This window comes from Fundulus heteroclitus, chromosome 21, assembly GCF_011125445.2.
Source record: "Fundulus heteroclitus isolate FHET01 chromosome 21, MU-UCD_Fhet_4.1, whole genome shotgun sequence".
NCBI lineage: Eukaryota > Metazoa > Chordata > Actinopteri > Cyprinodontiformes > Fundulidae > Fundulus > Fundulus heteroclitus.
The window spans coordinates 29,363,053-29,383,042 of NC_046381.1; the positions used below are offsets into that span (position 1 = coordinate 29,363,053).

The window sequence follows — 19,990 nt, forward strand, 5'->3', positions numbered from 1 at the left end:
CCGTTCCTTAGGATTTCTAAATCTTCCAAATCTAAAAGACCTTCAAAGGGACACTGCCAAGATCTGCTCTCCCCAGATGACAGAGCTTCTCACCTTATGCCCCCAGACTGACTTCAGACACCCCTCCAGAAGAGCAACCTATTCTGGTTAAGGACAATGGCCTCAGATCTGGAAGAGCTGAATGCTTCACTCTCGGTTGTGAACCATTGCGATGCACAGTGAGAGTCATGGCTTGTGACACGAACACAATCGTATATTTGCTAAAAGAAAACAAAAATGAGACCCTGAGATTCCCATGTTTGTTTATTAAATATGGATAAACAGAAAAAGGAAAAAGCTGTGTGTGACAAAAAGACAAACAAAACTAAGTGTGTCCTATAGGGCACACTATTTTAAACTGGTTAAAATAGGACCAATTACTGAATCATATATGATTCAGTAATTGGTCCTATTTTAACCACTTTGGGTAGCAAGAACTTGAAGTTGTTTTCTGCATAACTTTCAGTCTCTCGCATCTTTGGGAAGACATTCTGGTCCGCTGTTCTTTACAAATATGCTTTGGTTGATTAGGGTTTGCAGGCTTTATTTACACATTTCACTGAGATTCTGTCAGCATTTGGTTCAGGGTGAGATGTGACTGGGGCACTACAACACCTTTTCAGCTTTACAGCTTTGTGTGGTTGTGTTCGGGATTATTGCCTCACCACAGGACTCAAGTTATTTCAAGCTTCAGCTTTGACACAGATGGCCTCAAATCTGACTCTGCCATAGACCTCGGTGACTCATATGCGGAGGGATATTTGCCCTTTCATTTTTAAATCAAAGCAAGAAAAAAATCACATCAATAACAAAATATTTTCTTTATCAAAATCGACTGAAAAATAAAATGTTTTGATCACAAACATTATTTTGATTGAAGCGACATTTTTGAATAACAAAAAGACAAATTTCCTTCCTTCGGTTATAAAAAAAACTCTCTCACCATAGGATGACTAACAGAAATATAAATCGACCCATAACGCATGCCCCGTCGATTCGCAGCAAAACTAATTTGCTTAATATAAAAAATGTCTTTCGAATCGAGAGATTTATGTATGGTACCTCTCGCTTGCTGTAGGCTGTAGTCTCCTCGCGCATGCGCTTTTCGTCACTAGCCCGAACAACAATGGCGTCTCCCTTCACCGTGCACAGGTTACATATGAGAGGGAGGCATCGCCTTGTGAATTGCCTTAACGGTGTCCAAAGAACCTTCCGAAGGAGTGCGGGAACAGAGCCGGGGGCCGTCCAGACTGAGGGAACTCTGGGAGAAGACAGCGGTGAGTATTTTAGGGTTACTTTCATCACTTTGCAGCTCAGCTCTTGTGCCAAGGGGAAGCCATTCCAAACTCCGCGGAGAAAACAGAATTTTTATTTTCCCTTAGCTGTAGTTCACACAGCTTGGAGTGTATAGAGCAGAACACACCATGTGAAGAAACGACATGTGTTCTCCTAACAATCGGCATTGTTTGAATCGATCGGAGACAGCCAATTCAATTCAAATAGTTAGAAGGATCTCTTAAAAACTAAAAAATACATTCCTGTCATTTTGGTTAGACTCGCAATGTTAAACAGCCAACACACAAACGGGGACTTATTTTGGACTTAATCATCAGTCAGGATCTAAACATTTCCAAGATATTTGTAACTGATGTAGCCCTATCTGACCACTTTTCTGTTATGTTTGGAAGTGTGGTTTGCATTGACTCAGTATGTCAAACAGACATTATAGGTAAACGCAATTTTAAGGACAGTTCAGCTTTCCCTTTATCCAAGCGTACTCTTCCCCTTCTACGTTATCCTGTAACTCAGCAAATGAGCTGGCAGATAACTTCAGGTGTAAAATTTCAGACCACATTGACTCCATTGCTCCCACTGAGGTGAAGGTATTCTCTGGTAAGTAGAAACCTCCGTGCAGAAGTGCTCCACCAGTTGCAAGTGAAAAGGGGAATGTCGAAAAGCCGAACAGAGGTGGCAAAAGACTCCACATCAGGTTCACTGTGACATCTATAAAGAGAAACTTCACATATGACTTGAACCCGAAGAATGGGAAGGAATCCTTCATTTGTGAAATCACATAGTTAAAACAAACCCTCCGTGCGTCTGTAGCATCTGGACGCCGCTCTACCTGCAGATGCAGCGAGTCGGCCAACATCTTTACTGAGGAAATTCAGAAAATTGGAAGGGTTGTCTAATTACATCAGTATCACGTCCAGTGCCAACGTTGTGTCCAGTCAAAATAAATCTGGACAAAATGACACAATTCTACCAAGTCAACTAGGAAATGATGCACCAATTAGGAAAGTTTCCCCTGCTATAGTAGCTGATTTGATTCAAACCATAAACTCTTCCCTGTGGTCAGGAAGCACCCCTCTAGCTCAAATTATAACAGCAAGATAAGTTAACCTAACTACCCAGACGGCACACAGCTCTACATTACAACTTCACCAGGTGACTATAAACCCATTACAGCATTAACTTAGTAGATGGATAGAACTAATCAATGCGTGGATGCCCCCAAAAAATTCAGTTGAAGAAAAAGAAAAAATGTTGTTGGACCAAATCAAGAGTCAGCACATAGCTTCAGTTCTTACGAATAGAAACTCCTGATCAGGCCCAAAATCTGGGTGTTGTGATGGACTCCGAACTGAACCTTTAAAGGAACATAAAGACAACAACAAGGTCGGCTTTCTATCACCTGAAGAACATCTCCAGGATTAAAGGACTAATGTCTCAGCAGGATCTGGAAAAACTAATCCATGTGTTTATATTTAGTAGAATTGATTACTGCAACGGTGTTTTCACAGGCCTGCCTAAAAAGTGGATCAGACAGCTGCAGTTGATCCAGAACGCTGCTGCCAGCGTCCTCACTAAGACTAAGAAAGTAGAGAACATAACCCCAGTTCTAAAGTCCTTACACTGGCTCCCTGGATCTCAGAGAATAGACTTTAAAATATTTGTATTTTCCATGTTGTTTGTACTGCAGCACATTATGAAATAAGTTATTTATTCATAGCTTATAAATAAGCTATCACCATTAGCATCTACTAATGACTAAAATAATTCCACTGCAGACCAATCGCCCTCTCTATATCAGTGTTTGCCACGCCCCTAAATGAACTTGATATACCGGAGAATAACACTGCAAAAATAGTTAAATAGAATACATACTTAAGTATTTATACATGCTTTTAATATAAATAAAAATTTTAGGTATGTTTTTCACATTTAATAATTTAATTGATTACATGTAGTGAAAATGTATAACAATTATAGAGGGTTTTGTTTAATGTAGCTATGTATTTCTGCTACTGTTAAACTACAACATAGATGGCTACTTATATAATAACTTATTTATGTACTGATTTATGTATTTATGTAGCAGTCTGTCATGCTGGAAAATATACAGGCCATTATATAATTGTGCCTGGATTTTTTTTTTTTTTTTTTTTTTGTGGCCTTTTTCCAAAAGCCTGTTTACACATACGCACTCACACCCGGTGCTCACCAGCCTCTGCACCGGTGAAAAAGTGTATTCTGTTATGCGCCACATAGTAGAGAGATTACAGCCAAAGGCTACTCCACTGCACCTCCATGTTTGTCATGCTACAGAACACTGTTCTTTCAGCTTTAATATGAATTATAATACTACTAATATTCGTCAGTTTCCTTACATGTGAGGTGATGAAGGTGAAACATCTGCCCTTATTGCGGCAGAAATATTTCTAATTAAAGTTATGATGTTACATTTTTATGTTTGCAGCCTCTGTTCCTGAATTATGGCCTCTCCCTCCATTTAAGCTCAGGCATTAGCTACTGCATGAGGAGGCACATTATAACTATCTACAAAGACTCACCCCCCTAGTTGGAAGCCATTGGAAATATACTTGAATTCCAAGGAACTTATCATAAGATAAATGCAAAACAATATCACATGTTTGACCTCCATATTTTGATATACATGTGAGTAAATGTATCTTTTTGTGTTTATAGATTTCTCGTTATATTTTAAACCAAATCAAAAAAAGACTTGGATTTATATAAACCCAAGTCTTTTTTGATTTGGTTTAAAAATAAACCTTAAACCTTTGGTTACAGAGTCAAAAGTAAAACACAATTAAAAGCGACGTTCCTGTTTTATTTACAAAAGCTTTAAATATTTACTACCAAAAGCATGGAGTACAATATCCCACTGCATCCTGCTGTACGTAGTGTTTTGACTCTGTTAATCTTACAGTCTGACTGATTTGTGTTATTTTTTTGTACTAAAGACATGCTGTAAAATGTAATTTGATTTAGGAAAATGGCATGTACGGTCCAGTTCTGCACATTTCACTGTAAAGCCTGTGAGACCTTTTTGAAGTCGCCTAATTTAAGCCAGGTTTTCAGCCTGAGAGCTTTTTAATTTAAATGGGGATTTACATCAATTTCTCTGTTGTCTCCCAAGAGAACACCTGTGATTGTTTTTTCTGATGCTCTGTCGCAGGAGAAAAAGATGGACCCAAGTCTTTTTACGAACTCATGGCAGACAGACAAGAACAGGCCGAGAAATCGGTTCTCATCAGCTGCCAATCCAGAACAAGCGAGAAAAAATTTCTGAATTTTTTATCGAAGCATGGAGACATCAAGAAGCACTTCTTTTATGAAAGTTATGTAAGTAATAGACTACCAAGCACATAAGCATTTTGCGACATCTTCCGACGCTTGTTCAGCTTCAAGTGTGGCTTCTTTCCTTCAGGGTGTGTATGCTGTTGTGGAGTTTGCCTGCCGGGACAATGTTGTCTCTTTACTGGAGTCAGCTGCCATTCCGAGTGTCAGCCATGAATCCATGGTACCGTTTAAGTCCAGACTCCTGTCACTGAGAAATCACAGCTCAGGGGAGTCACCGAGCCTCCCATGCCAGCCTCAAACCACAGTTCCCATCAACGAGCTCATCCAGAGGCTGTCCAGGGAGCAGAGCGTAAGCATGTGGCTCATCAAAGCAGGAGGGACAGTTTTCAGCAAAGCACTAGTGGGGGGGTTCAGTTTGCGTTTAGGAGGCTATTAGTTTAGACAGGACTGATTGGATTTCTTTCTCCTCTCATCTCCTCCAGGTAGATGAGCAGATAAGCTCCCTGACCGAAGCTTACCAGCTTACAGAGGAAAACAGCAGGCTGCGCTTCCTCGTCTGCTCTCTGCTCAAAGACATCGCCGCCGCTTATTTCCCAGAATGCACCATCAAACCGTTCGGCTCATCGGTGAACGGCTTTGGGAAGCTCGGCTGTGACCTGGACATGTTCCTCGATCTGGACACCATCAGTGGCAAGAATCTAAAAACGGTAAAAACGAGGCTTAGTTTGTCTTTTCTGTGCTTTTAGCCCGTAAAATGAAAGGTAGATTATTGTGAACACTTGTATGAATGCCTAAAGGATTTCATCAGTAAGTTGCTGTTTTTTTCTAAATCCCCATTTATGAGATTACAAAGAATCTTTGCAGTGTTATCCTTGGGTGTTGCAGTATAAAATCTGATACCATATTATACTGTCTTGCATCTGCCTCATGTTTCAGTAATACTGGAACATACTAAACCTTAGGTAAATATTGCACCGCCTTCCCACGGGGGTGTAGCCATCATCTTAGAAGTGAGGGGAGACATTTTTCAGAGGTCTATTGAGTGATTTATCATCCTCTTGTTCTTGTACCTCTACTTAGTGGCTAAAGAAGCACATAATCGCTAACGGCCACAGCACCGCACCAGGAGACCCACTTTAGTTCTTTAAGCTATATACTAACACAATTAGGGCTGGACGATATAGGAAAAAAAGCATATTGATAAAATAGAAATCATATTGATCTATATCGATAATTATCAACAAATTCAAAACCCTGGCCCTGGCCCTGGCCATTTTGTGCTGTTTCTTAGCAACCTATTTTTAGATACAAATCAAACCCAACCCTTTATTAAACCAACTTTTTACCAAATCTGCAAGTTTTTAAAAAAGAAAAAAAAAACAGAAGGCGTGCTCTCTGAACTCTTTGAAGGGGTTAGTTTTGTGCTCCACTTAGTTCCTGAGTACGCTTGTGATTGTTTGGGAGGATGTAACAACTGTAATATTAACCTACATGGCTAGAATGCAAAAGGAAGGAGAGCTGTTATTTTATTGAACTTCTTATTGACCCATTTTTGTATCATCGATATAGGACTATCAATCGACATATATTGTTATTGAATTATCGTCCAGCCCTAAACACAATCTAAGGTTTTAGCTGCCAAACTCCAGTTGAGTTGACGCAATGACTGAACATCTACAGGCTAAGTTGGAAAGTCATTAAGTGCCAAATGGAATGGCTCCTCCCCGACTCTGCGCTTCCTGTTGTGGCAATAAAGATAATTTTAGTGGAAAGCCACAGCGAGCACCGGTTCTGCACAGAAATAAAGGATTGGGTTTATTCCTCGCATGACCCAGCTAGTAAGGGATGTAACAGAGGTAATCTTGTTACATATATTGACATATTTTTTGCCAAAAAGTTTTTTTTCTTTGCTGGCTCTGGCTGGTGTGCTAAACATGATTCTGACACACCGTGCACCACAGCAGATGCCAGTGTTAGCATACATACGATCAAGGTGCGTTTTTAAAGATGGCTTAGAAAAACATGTTGCGGCATGTTAATAACCAATTAATTAACTATATCAGCTGGAAAGAATGTGTAGGACAGATGACAGATGCATGAAGTGCAGGGGACATGGCCCTCGTATACCCCCGCATCTGTTATGACCATGCCTTCCAGGCACCTCCTTCCTAGGTACCACCTTTCTAGGTACTGCCTTCCTAGGCGTTTGACACATATGGGCTGTTTCCCACTGTGCAAGTACGTTGTTGTGTACTTGATAAGTATGTTCTTGGGACGAACAGCAGAAAGTATATACTGCTGAGTACAGGAGTACGTTGACGGCAACGATCTGCACTCCATCACGTCAACAACATCTGACGTCAGTACAAAGTTAAAACCTTTTGAAAGAATGAGCTGTTATAAAAAAGCTTTACCAAGTAAATAATGGAGGTTTACCACTTTACTTTTCAGACTTCTTTTAACAGTGAAGCATAATTATCCACAAAAAATATCTAAGTTTTGCTTATGAATATTTTGTTCTCTTAATTGAGTAATACTAGTAGTTGATGACCAGCTTTAGAGTTATACAGTTGATCAATTCTCTCCGGTATTCCTTAGTTTCGCACAGGATCCATAAGCAGGAACTGTATAAGAATTATTTTACAATTTAAATTTTTTTGCTAACCTGCATTGGGCTGGAGTTAGTGCATCCTCTATAAAACGCACGGAGTAAGAACACATCAGATCTCTGAGCGTTCTTGCCTTGATGCGTTTTTAAATTGGAACAAGTACTTGGGCTGTTGATGTTTCACAAGTACACAAATTCAGATAAATATACATACTGAAAAACGGCCATGGTCTCCAGCTAAACCAGACTGCGACAGTTTTTCGACAAAAAAAATAGTTCTACAACATGCACATCACAACTCTGACATGCTGTAACTTTAAAGCTAAAAGTTTTAAGCTTTAAAGTTATTCATACACCTGGCAAAATAAGGTTTCAATTCATTTATTTATGGACTGAATTTCTTTTGCGCTTCTATGGTCACACCAACCACTTTACGTGCTTGGCACTATAGCCACATTCACCCAATCACACTCACTGATGCCCACACATTCATTCACTAATATACAGCTTGGTCGGTAACTTGTAAGTGCCTTGCCCAGCTGTAAGGAGATGTGACAGAGGTAAACCGGAATCACACCAACAACTTTCAGAGTGCTAAACCACAACTCATCCCACTGAGTAATACTTGCCCATTTCACCATAGTTTTTCTTCTGTCTAAGATTGATTGCTTTAAAGTTGCCCAGCTAGAGTCATAATGAATCTGAGATTTAATCTTGGGAGGGAGCTGAAGATTAGGTTGACGGTAAGTAGGCCAAATACCCTCAAAGCCTGGGAATACATCACCAAAGATAAATGATCAAAACATCAGCGGAAGCGTGCAAAAAAGTAGGTCAACAGTTGACCGCTGTAATCACATTAAGAATTTTTCATTTGTAATAGAGAATGAATGGTGTACATACTTTTAGCCTTGCAATTTCAGGGGTAGGGATAATTTTGAAGTTAACTGTATATGTATCACTTCTACACAGTTTACACAAATAATGTCTAAATGTCCCATTAAGGACTGATTATAACAATTTTATGCTATGCTTTGCGGGTGCTTTGTCTGCACCAAAGAAGGTTTTCTTGCCTCACTATGCTGGATGCTGGGGCTTCAACTGACTGGCCTTCTCTTCAATTAAATAATTAGTTTACTGCTTAGGGTACCCATGGTGCATTGAACTTGCCTCCCTAGATGTTCATCTGATCCTTGATGTAGAAAAAAAAAAGGAAACGCAATGACAGTAACACAACCTGCTTTGATAAGTAGAACGGTGTGAATTTTCTACATCCTTTATCCCAGTAAACACTCACTGTGCAAATAAGGGTCAATCAACAGCGATGCTCAAGCCTCCAGGATGCAAAAGGAAATCCTGTTTAATAACATTTCGATGCTCATAACACACGTTTCTAAACGTACCGTCAAACATGACAGAAGAAGCAGTGTGACAGCAGCTTTAGGGTCAAGATGAATAAAGGTTTTCCATTAAATATGCACATTTTCCTTCATCCAAATAAACTTGTGTGTCTTGTACGTTTGCAGCCAAAATCGGGCCTTTCCCTTGAATACCAGATGAAGCGGACCAACTCGGAGCGTCACGTCACCCAAAGCATCTTGTCCGTGATCGGGGAATGCGTGGACCACTTCGGGCCCGGCTGCGTGGGAGTGCAGAAGATTCTGAACGCTCGCTGCCCCCTGGTCCGATTCGCCCACCAGCCCTCTGGCTTTCAGTGTGACCTCACAGCCAACAACAGGTACGCACCCCGTGACCATGGGAAAACAGAACGCCTTAAAATGGTGTAGGAGGCAGTCTGAGCAGACCGTTACGTGATAAGAAGTTCAGTTTCTGGCATGCAGTGGGTCACATATTGAAAGGTCACTGCTGAATCGGCAATAATTGTGTTGCCTAAGAGAACGTGCTGCTTGTAGCCACATTTGCATTGCAAAAGCCCCAAACAGAAAGCCGATTCTCTCAGGAAGTGCTGCAACGGTTCTCTTGCTCTGTAGCCACAGCGAGACTAAACAGGATGGCCAAACATGGGGGCTCCTGTGTGTTTCATTACTTCCCTTCTGGTCTTAAACATATCTTTTCATCAGCTGGTGTGTGATAGAAACACCTGCTAACGTACTGAAAACCACTCGTGTGTTTCTAAGGAACTGGAGTGGAACCACCCGCTGTGGGTGGATGTGAGAGGGACTTTTCTCAAATCAAGCTGTTAGATCTTTGAAGCACAGCACCTTTCTGCCAGAGAGACGTGTGTGTGCACTTGTACTTGCAGCTCAGTGAGGATTTTCTTTTTTGCTCATTTCCCCAGTAAAGTATGGCCTTTGATATAAAGTGAGGACCTTTTTTTTGACCCTCACCTTTTTTTTCCTGGGTTATGTTTATGTTTGTGTGTGTGTGTGTGTGTGTGTGTGTGTGTGTGCTAACGTGAAAAAGTCACAGCAGCTTAGCATGTTAGAGCAGCTAAATGCTGCTCCCTAGTGGTAGTTTTCTAGTTTCACCGTTTTACCCGCTAACTCTGAGAATTCTGCTCAGACTTTTAAAATAAAATAAAAAAACACTACCAGCAAAGCGATGTTTTCTTTGCTATATTTATTCATTTTGATGGCTAGATCATAAGTAGCGCTTGACGTATAAAATACTTACAGAAACTACAGTAAGTACCTTTCAAAAGTAGGTACACTATTTGAATTTCAACATTTTGTCCCATTACAACCATATATTTTAATGTATTGGGATTTTATAAAAAATACTTATAAAACCCAAATTAAAAAGGAAAAATAAAGATGAATCAAAATGAGTCAGACTGGATGGGGAGCGTTTGGGTTTGGGTTTTGGGCCACTCTAGCTTTAATCTAAACCTTTGCATTGACGTGGAAGTTACTGAGAACTGCTCATCAGTTTCCAGTGACTTCACTCTGAGCCTACTGAAACCTTTTTATTGATGTGGGACAGTTTCAGTATGTTTGAGTGAAAGTGTGACGCTGGCTGTCCGTTAGTCGTCCTGCTGGAAGGGGAACCTCTGCCCCAGTCTCACCTTTATTCAGCCTTCAGCAGGTTTTCCTCCAGGACTGGCCTGCATTTCAGCTCCGTCTGCACAAACTCTGGCCCGCTTCTGTACCCCAGTTGAACAAGAGCATTCTCACATCCTGATGCTGCCAATACCATGTTTAATGTGGCGATATGTGTTCTAGGTGATGTGAAATGTTTGTTTTCAGACAACCTTCATTTCTTTGCACATAGTCCATAAAAACATGAATTCAGGTCTCATCTGATCAGAAACTCTTTAGTTCACAGCTACTCATTACTCTCCCTGCCTGGCCTGTGAGTTCAGGCGGACGGTTGGGACTTGGCAGGTTTGCAGGTGTGCCGTACTCTTTCTGTTTTCAGACCATTCCAAAAAAAGTTAAAAAATCAAAACTGGACTTTTTTTCTGAAGTTTGAAGACGTTTCGCTTCCCATCCAGAAAGCTTTCTCAATTCAAATGTCTGGAGTAGTGTGGAGTTCCAAGCTTTGTGTTATTGGCCAAAAAGTATATAAAAAAAAATGATGGCAATAATCTAAAGCTTGGAACTCCACACTACTTCAGACATTTGAATTGAGCTTTCTGGATGGGAAGCGAAAAGTCCAGTTGTCTTTTTTTTTTTTTTTTTTTTTTTTTTTTTTTTTTTTTTTTTTTTGGATCGATTATGAACTGGAAGACTGAGAACCTTCACCAGCATTTTCAGAGCACGGGTTGAACAGAGCTCTGTGAGACGTTTAAAGCCTGGGATATTGTTTTCCAACCTAACCGTGCCTTTAACTTCTGCAGAAATTTCTGACTGACCAGTAATGCAAAGCACTTTGAAAACCTTGTATATTTCTATTGATCTATTAGACAGAGCTATTTTAAATATTCTCTCTAAACTTATATAAAAACAGTTTTTTAACATAATCGTTTGTGCTTTGTAACTATTATCAAATGTCATGCCAGTTATTAATGAGCCTTAGCAGCTCTTCTACACCCAGAATAATTAAACACTTTAGTCAACAAATTTTTAAAGATATTGAGTAGAAAAAAAACACTACGTAGTAAATATTGTTTCCTCTGATCTTTAAAGCAAATCACACTTAAAGCTTGAACTAGGAAGTAAAATTTTCACATTTTTCTCAGGTCTGAAAGCTTTAAGAGAGCAAAACAAATCAAAGTAATTATCATTCGTGAGTGTACCACACACGTGTAAACAGTATTTTAAAAGATCTCTTTGGATCCTGGACCCTGATAGTGGTTTACACGGCCTCTCTGCATGTTCCCCACAGGGTGGCGATGAAGAGCACTGAGCTGCTGTATCTGTATGGAGAGCTGGACCCCAGGGTGCGGAGCCTGGTTTTTACCATCCGCTGCTGGGCGCGCACTCACGGCATCACCAGCAGCATTCCTGGGGCCTGGATCAGCAACTTCTCCCTGACCGTCATGGTGCTGTTCTTCCTGCAGAAGAGAAGCCCTCCCATCATCCCCACTCTGGACTGTCTGCGGGATCTTGCAGGTACCAGCGAACTCTCCTAGATACTCACCTTCAGTCACTAATTAGTTCAGCTTCTACTAGCATTTTGTAGATTATTGTAACTTTTTTTTTCTGCGTCCCTAAAATGCAAAGCCTTTGAAAAATGTGTTTTCTTATTGTTTCTGTTTCCTTCTCACATCCAAAGGTTTTTCCTCCCAAACGAACTGGCTCTCAGTGAAAAGTGAAACTTGAGAAGCAGACTGTGTTTTTATATTCTTGCATACATCGATTATTATTTCTGCTCCATAATTTATGACTCCCCACATATATAATGAGAATGATGCAAGTTACTGCAGCTAATGTTAATTATTGAGTTTAAAACAAATCTTTATTGGAGCCACAATGTAAAAATACTGCAGTTATTACTGCTAACTGTTGGCTTTCTAAATCTAGATGAAATGATACATGCAATATTTTTCCGACTATAAAAACTGCAATGAAACAAAATCATTTTCACCCCAACGATATTTAATTATTTCCTCCCCTTTTTAGAAACGTTTTAAATGTAAATATTAAGATTTTTGAAGCGGGTTGTGTTAAACAACCTTTCAGTGCAGACTGGTCAGACGTCTTATAAGACCAGCGCATAATTGTGAATCTTTAGGAAAATGGTGCTTTGTTTTGCTTTTTTTTAAAACTAACAAATATCTGAAGAGTTTTGTTATTGTGCCCCCTTGTGGTAGCACTTTGCATAACATCCTTTCGCTATTATTGGAGCTCTCTCCTCTAGCAGCTTTGCACATCTAGATATTGAAACCTTTGCTTCCTCTTTAGCAGAGCAGCTCAAACTATCTTTTTTTTTTTTTTTAGATTTTTAGTTGGATTTAGTTCTGGACTTTGACTAGGCCATTCTCATAGATGATATGCTTTGATCGAAACCATTCCCCTGTAGCTCTGGCTGTTTGCTTAGGCAAGGCAAGCTTATTTATAAAGCAGTTTTCAGTAACAAAGTGCTTGGGGTTGGTTTCCTGGAATGTGAACCTTAGCTCCAGCTTTAAGCCTTTCACAGTCTCCAACAAGGTTTCCTTTCAAGGTAGTCCTGTATTCAACACAATCAAACATCCCATCCACTCTGACCAGCTTCCCTGAGCCTGCTGAAGAGAAGCATCCCTGCAGCGTGATGCTGTGTTGTATTAAGGCTGATATGCAGCGTTATTTTTCTGCTACATTGATTTTTAGTTACTTATGTTCTCATCTGAGCGGGGCAGATTCTCTTTTTGACGTTGTTTCAAAATGAGCTTTGTCTTTCCTACTCTCCCAAATGTTTATTTAATGAAGAAGACGTCATAAAGCTGCCGTCATGGTTGTGTGGCTGGATCCTTTCAGCTGGTAGGAGTTTGCCCCGCTCAGGCTTCCAGCTGTAAAAGTGTAGGAAGTACTTAGTTTGGGGAATCGGATACAAATGAATGCCACACACTTCAGATTTCTCTTTTCCAAAAATGGTGAAACGATGTGTCATTTTTCATCCACTTCACAATCGTGCAGTGCTTTCTCCTGCCCGTCTTCACTGGTAAGAACGGTCTAATTATCTGAGGCGCACGGCTCATTTAAATACCCTCCCTTTTAAATGTTGTGCTTTTGGTCCACGTAGACGAGAGGCCGGTGCAGAGATCACTGTGTCCACTAATTTCACTCTGTGACTGGGTAATTTATGCAGACAGCTGCAAATCGAATTCAAATCGAATTCTGGAACAGCAGCTAAAGGCTGAGTAAATCTGCCCTCCTAATCACAGTCCTTGAACTATTCTTAGCTGCTTTTGTAATGTTCTCCACGAGGGTCCTGGAGCCACCATCGAGCTTTAGTGCTGTCGAGAACACGTGTGGCTCTGAAAAGCCTGAAGATTAACCCCTTCATGCTTGTCACGCATCTCTGGAATGAACGCGGCGATTTTCCAATAGACTCAGCAGCACATCAGCGTGACTTTTGAGTCCACATCAACATGGCCACCTCTCCCGTCCTCTGTCACCTTGACTGTCTGATAATTGCCTTCCAAAAGCAATCTACCCCCCACCTCCTCCTCCTCCTCCTCCCCCTCCTCCTCCACGGCCTGCTTAGCTCAGACTCCATCACACAAGAGTGCTTACAGGACAATAAAAGATCCATCGCTCGAGAAAGGTCGACGACCCGCCTCCTCCAGACACGAGCACACCAGCAGCTATTTAAACAGTGGTTAAGCACACAGAGGCACACACACCAGCCTCGGTGGAGTGAATGAAACGGGTAACAAGGGCGGCGCTGGGCCCGTAAACCAGCTGGGTAGGGTGGGGGGGGGGACTATAGGTTTTCTGTGCATTTTGCTGACCAACGTCAAAAACACACACTGACGTTCGCTTTCTCCCTCCCTCCACTTATCCCCCCCCCCTTCATGAATTCACCTGCACATCCATCTGTGACTTGTTTCTAAGCGTCGCTGCCGTGTAAAGGCAAGTCGTTTTACCTTGTGTCCCCGCTCTCATCCCCTCAAGGTCCCGCCGACGAGAGCGTGATTGAGGGGAACGACTGCACGTTTGTCACAGACTTCAGCAAGATTCTGCTCCAGAGCAACACAGACACACTGGGTGAGCACGGCCAAGGCGTCGGATCAGCGCCGCGGGGCTGCATATCAGTTTGACGGACGGCGGTGTGGATTTTATTGACGAAGCACGTTTTATCGCATGTGAACCCAGTCTGCTTCCCAAAGAACGCAACAAAGGATGAGAGGAAGGGCTGTGTGGCACGTATCGATTCATAAACTGAGAGAGACACCTACACATATCTTACATATAGCCCCGCTAGCTATGTAGCGCTTACCTGCAGTACAGTTTGAAAATGGCAAACCTGTTCCATCACAGCATTCCTATGATTTAGTCCTTTTTAATGAGGGGCCAGGAAATGTGCCGCCCCATCCCCCACTTGTTGCTGTGCACCACAGCTAGTTGAGGGGACGCTGCTACAGTTTCCCTCCCTTACATTAAAGACAGATTCTGTTATTTTGAAATATTTTTGGTCCTAGAAACCCAGACAGTGATTTGAAACTAAACGACTCTGACCCACAACTCTTCCAGTGATGGTGCAGTTGGCGAGCTTCAAATTTCATGTTAATCTTTCAAATATAAGTAACTGGATCAACTTCCACATTTTGGTTTAAATTCACACCCAACAACCACCTTCAGCGTATTTAGTAGTGATGCACACGTTTTACAGGCAGAAGAAGTCAGAACACCCTTTCCAGTTGTGAGACTTTGCGTCTCTGATCTCTAAGAGGCCCTGCCAAGTGAAACGTACCTGGGCTGAGGAGCAGCCTGACATGTTCCACGTTATCATGATCCAGAATGCCTTCCAGCACTGATAACATCCAGACAGATTGTACAAGAGCATGCAATAAGAGATCACATTCACGCTCGCAGACGGGTTGTTATTCAGGCTTGGGGAGTAAAAACGTTTCTCCATCATCCTACAGTGAGACTGTTGCGTCTTTATGCTAATTCTGTTCCTCCTGATTTGTTTCAGAGCAACTGCTGACTGACTTCTTTGAGTTCTACGCCACGTTTCCATTCAGCAGGATGTCCATAAACATCAGAAAGGTATTCGCCTTTAACTCTACAGATAAACTAATAGTGTAACACTTGATCAGCTCTCAACTTTTGCTTGATTCTATTGAGGAATTGAAAATTGAAACCCTCCAAGAACTGATTGATTAAACATGCACCCCATCACTTAAGCTTTGGTCCAGAAGTTGATGCGCAACATGTCAAGATAAACTGCCAAAGTCCTTAAAAAGGAGGGATCAATATTGTAAAAACTGACTCTTTGCATACATTCTCTGTTCTTCTCAACTTATGAGATGTTAATTGAGCCGATGTGACGAGTGAATTTCTCCATTGTGAGATCAATAAAGACTATCTTATCTTATCTTATTAAACCTCAATATACCACAGAAACGTGAAACAATTATCTCCAAAATTGCCTCTCCAAAACGTTTGGCCTTGACCACCTCCTCTCTTCACCACTAGGTGTCAATATATATATTGTGCACGGTTCCTTTAAGCAGTTTCCCTGCCGTCACTCTTTGCTTTTTGTGACATAAACAAATATCCAGGAAATGCTTTAGATACAGAAGTGAGCCGCTAAGAATGACTCTGTTTAGATGGAACGTCAGTGTTTGCATTTTTCTCGAGGTTTCAGGAAGCGTCTCAAACCTCCACTGACAAGGAGGGTCAACTGGAAGCCTGTAACACCTAAATGATCATTTAAGGTTAAAAGATGCACAAAATGCGTTTCAAAAATTGAAGCACAAACTTGATGCTTTCTTTCAACTCCTGCTTTTTGTCTGATTTCTATTTGTCTACGTACGCCTTGGAAGGTCATCAAGGCAGATAAGTTGTTCGTTTATCATGTGCATAATAGGTAATGAGTCTGCTTGGTCATTGGATATTACATAATTATTCTCAGTACAAATAATGTCTAGGAGGGTTTCATGTGGTGGCCAAGCCATTCATGGACCCATTAGAGCTTAATAAATCGATACCCCTAAGAACAGAGGGCCAACCTGCCTAATATATGGGATTAATATGAGGCTTGACACGGCTGAGGAACCCTGCAGGTAGACTTTGGCCATGACCGAGGCGTATAGGCTTTCACCAGTGGTGCTGTGGCCATAAATCAGCTTTACTGTGCTGCTACTCTTCAGCTCATTCCATCTCTACAGCACCAGGGACGCTTCTTGACCTCCCTCTGACCCACACTGGGATGGTTCGTTTGAAGCCTGCCAGGCATGATGAACACAGGATATACACGCTGCCGCTAGCATGCTCAATAAGGTCTCATTAACACCGCCGGTTGTTTCCGTAACTTTAATGAATTCTCATTTGGACCCAAATTAGTTTGCCAGAACCATGGCTCTGTCTTCCCTTGCCACCCTGTGCTCCATTACATCCAGACCTGTCTTTACAGCTCCTGTTTTCTCTGTATGTTTCTCCAGGGAAAAGAGCAGAACAAGCCAGAGGTGGCGCCGCTGCACATCCAGAACCCTTTTGAGACGTCTCTGAACGTCAGCAAGAACGTCAATTCCTCCCAGTTAGACCGCTTTGTGGCTTTGTGTCAAGAGAGCGCGTGGCTGCTCCAACAGAGTGAGACCAGAACACCAACCGGTGTTGGTGGGAAACGCACTACCAAGCCGTGGGGCCTCGCCACCCTGCTCCTGCCTTCTCAGGTGGCTGGGGTCAAAGGTCGCAAGAAGCGAAAACCGCACCACGCCAGTGAGCGGATTAAGAGCTTGCTGGAATCTTTGAAGAGTAAAAACGATGGACAGAAGAACTCGGACTCTTGAAGATATCTTCTCATTTTATCAGAACTTTACCCAAACATCTGGAGAAGTATTTAATTCTTCATGCCCATCAGAAATGGCAGGAAAACAGCAGAGGCAGCAACTTTAGAACCTGGACTGCAGTTCCTGACATGGACACTTGTGGGTGTTCCTGCCCCTGTGTGTGACTAAGAGCTGAGCTGAAATCTAGGAATATTAGCCGTGTACATTACACTAGACCTCCTAATTGGTTTTAATAAAAAAATAATGCTGTGGACTCTGGACCTGTCCTGAGTGAAACCTGTTTATACAAGCTGGTCTCTAATAACGTCATCAGAAACATTCTTGTTTACGCTTTGGTAAATGTCTCTGAATGTACTTTATGCAACACTAATGCAAGCTGAATTGAGTAATATTGAAGTTTAACTAGAAAATATAAACGCCTCAGAGCCTAATTAAAGGTTGTCACATGTTAGCAATAACTATCTTTCACACTGATAACAAAACTGTTAATAAATAGGTTAAAATAAATGTAGTTGTAGAATATTTTTCACTCAAAATTGATAGTTCCCATCTTTAATAACCTTATAGATGTATCAGCAAACCAAAGGTTTGGCCATTTTTCTCCTCTGAATGTAGAATAGATTTGAATTAGCGTGGTATCAAGTAAAGCTATTAGGTTTCAAATGTATAATTTTTGTTTTTAAGTTTAAATGTTTCAGAGATTTAGAGATTAAGAGTGTTAGCAGGCTACCTGCTAAGTAATGGCTCCGGGAAAAATTAACTTAGAACAGCAATTCAAAACAGTTTGAAAAAGCAACTTACATTTTTCTTAGCTGAAATGGATTTAATTATACCTTATTTGTCAGCTTGTGCTCTACATGCTCTTTTCACGCTGATCCTCATTCAGCTCTTGCTCTTCTTTCTTCAGATCCTCACTGCTTGCCTTTCAACAGCAAACCTTTCTACAAAATCAACAAAAATATTGTTTATAGGGCTAAACAGAAACAACATGACGGCCAAATAAGAACATGCATATCTGGCAGTAATGATCTGTCAGAACAGTTTGCACAAAAACAAGCCTCCTTCAGTGAAACTGGTTCTTTTATATCCGAAATGTTATATTATCCATGAGCAGAAAGTTTCCCGCTGCTTCAGCATCCTCAGCTCCGCGATTATTCCCTGCAACAATTGGGCGAGAGGCAGGAGAAGGGCACGAAGCTGGAGTACCCGGAGAGAACCCGTGCATGTAAAGAGAGAACACACAAAACCCCCAGGCTGGGCTTTGAACCCAGGAACTTCTTGCAACAAGGAAACAGGGCTACTAATTGTTTCACCGTGCAGCCCTTAACAGAAACAAATGGCTAACAGAATGAGGCAGACTACCTTATTTTTTGAACATAATATTCCATTCTGAGGATTTTTTTAAGCGGAAAATGTTCTGTAACAAAGGCATGAGATTGTCGGTGATTGTAACATTAGCACAGAGCTATAGAGGCCATTACTGGCTCCGTTAGCCAGCTCTTCGGGGACGTCTGTTGAACGGCTCAACCCTTCTGAAAAACCCACCGGCAGATTTTCCGTTTTGAATATGCGAAACGAGGCGATCTGCTTAAACGGCCTGTCAGAAAGGAGCTTTTTTTGACTACACTATTCAGCGTCCGCGTTTACATCCCATAAAAATGAGGGTTGATGTTGGTAGGAAAGGTCGCCCATGTGTGTGAGATAATGGAGAGAAAAATGACCCCAGGGTTAACGCGTTATGAGTGCAGCTACAGGTTCCCTTCCTGAGAGAGTGCCTGAGTGTGTTTGTATACGTCCGGTTGAGGCCCTTGGGACGCCGTTTGAGGAGTGGAGAGTGTGCTGCCCACAGCTGTTTTTTTGCTCATTTCAGTGGGAGGTCAGGGGGTGGTGAGGTGGGGGGTAGGCTTTTAACTACCTCCCCTGCTCCTCCAGCTGCCACGCCGCCCTTTGCCACGGGGGCACTGCTCAAAAAAGAAGAAGAAAAAACGGAGGGGAGGATTGCTTTGAACTTCCCACACCGTCCCCGTCTCCTCTCGTCTATCCTTACATTTCACTTTCAAATTCGCCGTGCCCTTCTCTCTATCTCAGTCATCTGCTTTCCCCTCCTCCTTGCAGAGTGGCAGCCGTCTTTGAGGTTGGCGGAGTTTGTTTATTTCCATGAGTGCGTCTCAGCCTGCTGGATGTGCTCCGGTGGAGCAGCGGAGCGGTTATGAAACGCGGTGGTTAGAGAGGCACCCGGGTGGAGAAACCATCACCCCAGGGGAGCTGGATGAAATGTGACTGCAGAGTGATTGTGGGCTTCATTTAAAATTAGCTAGATGTCACTGCTGGGAACCTTCTCGTAGTTTAGAAAAAGTACAGTACTATCCTCCCTCCCAGTTATAGACCTCTGTGCCATGGTGTTGCCGTCTTTTATTGAGGTGTTTATGGGATTATTACGGGGAAAGATAGAGACCGTGGCCACTTGCCAAAAGGTTACACCGTACCATCGTCAAGGTTAATAGCTTTTTTTCCCCCCCAATCTCTTCCCACCCATTATAAAGTCAAGGTTTTATACGACCATCTTCCAGAGATAAAGCACTTCACTTTGCTACAAAACCTCAAAACTGTGTTACGTGACCTTCCCAGCAGTGACCTCTGCCCAGGGTGTCGGCGAGTGAGCCGCCTCAGATTTTGATTTATTAAGAAAACCGGTGGGAAGGGCCAGGTGGGTCACCCCTTTCAGAGCCAGACCTTCAGCAGGCCAGTGGCCGCAGTTTGTCTTGCTGCTGCTACGATGTGCCTTCAGAGCCCGCAAGAATATGAGACGCTGGCTTGAGGTTTGAAAAACATGGGAAGAATGTGAGGAAACATGTTAGGGGGGGAAAAAATTGGAGGGGGTGCCAGAACAACCTTGG

At 42.0% G+C, this 19,990-nt stretch overlaps 1 protein-coding gene across 1 annotated transcript; it reads left to right on the forward strand.

Moving 5' to 3' along the window:
- Nucleotides 1-1,120: 1,120 nt before the first annotated feature.
- LOC105932170 (mitochondrial poly(A) polymerase) lies at nt 1,121-17,377 on the forward strand. Its single transcript, XM_012871199.3, has 9 exons — nt 1,121-1,316; nt 4,523-4,689; nt 4,775-4,996; nt 5,130-5,354; nt 8,779-8,990; nt 11,540-11,766; nt 14,251-14,343; nt 15,275-15,348; nt 16,746-17,377. Exons 1-9 carry the CDS (start codon nt 1,136-1,138, stop codon nt 17,091-17,093), a joined length of 1,749 nt encoding a protein of 582 aa, XP_012726653.2. The 5' UTR covers nt 1,121-1,135; the 3' UTR covers nt 17,094-17,377.
- The last annotated feature ends 2,613 nt before the right edge of the window (nt 17,378-19,990 follow it).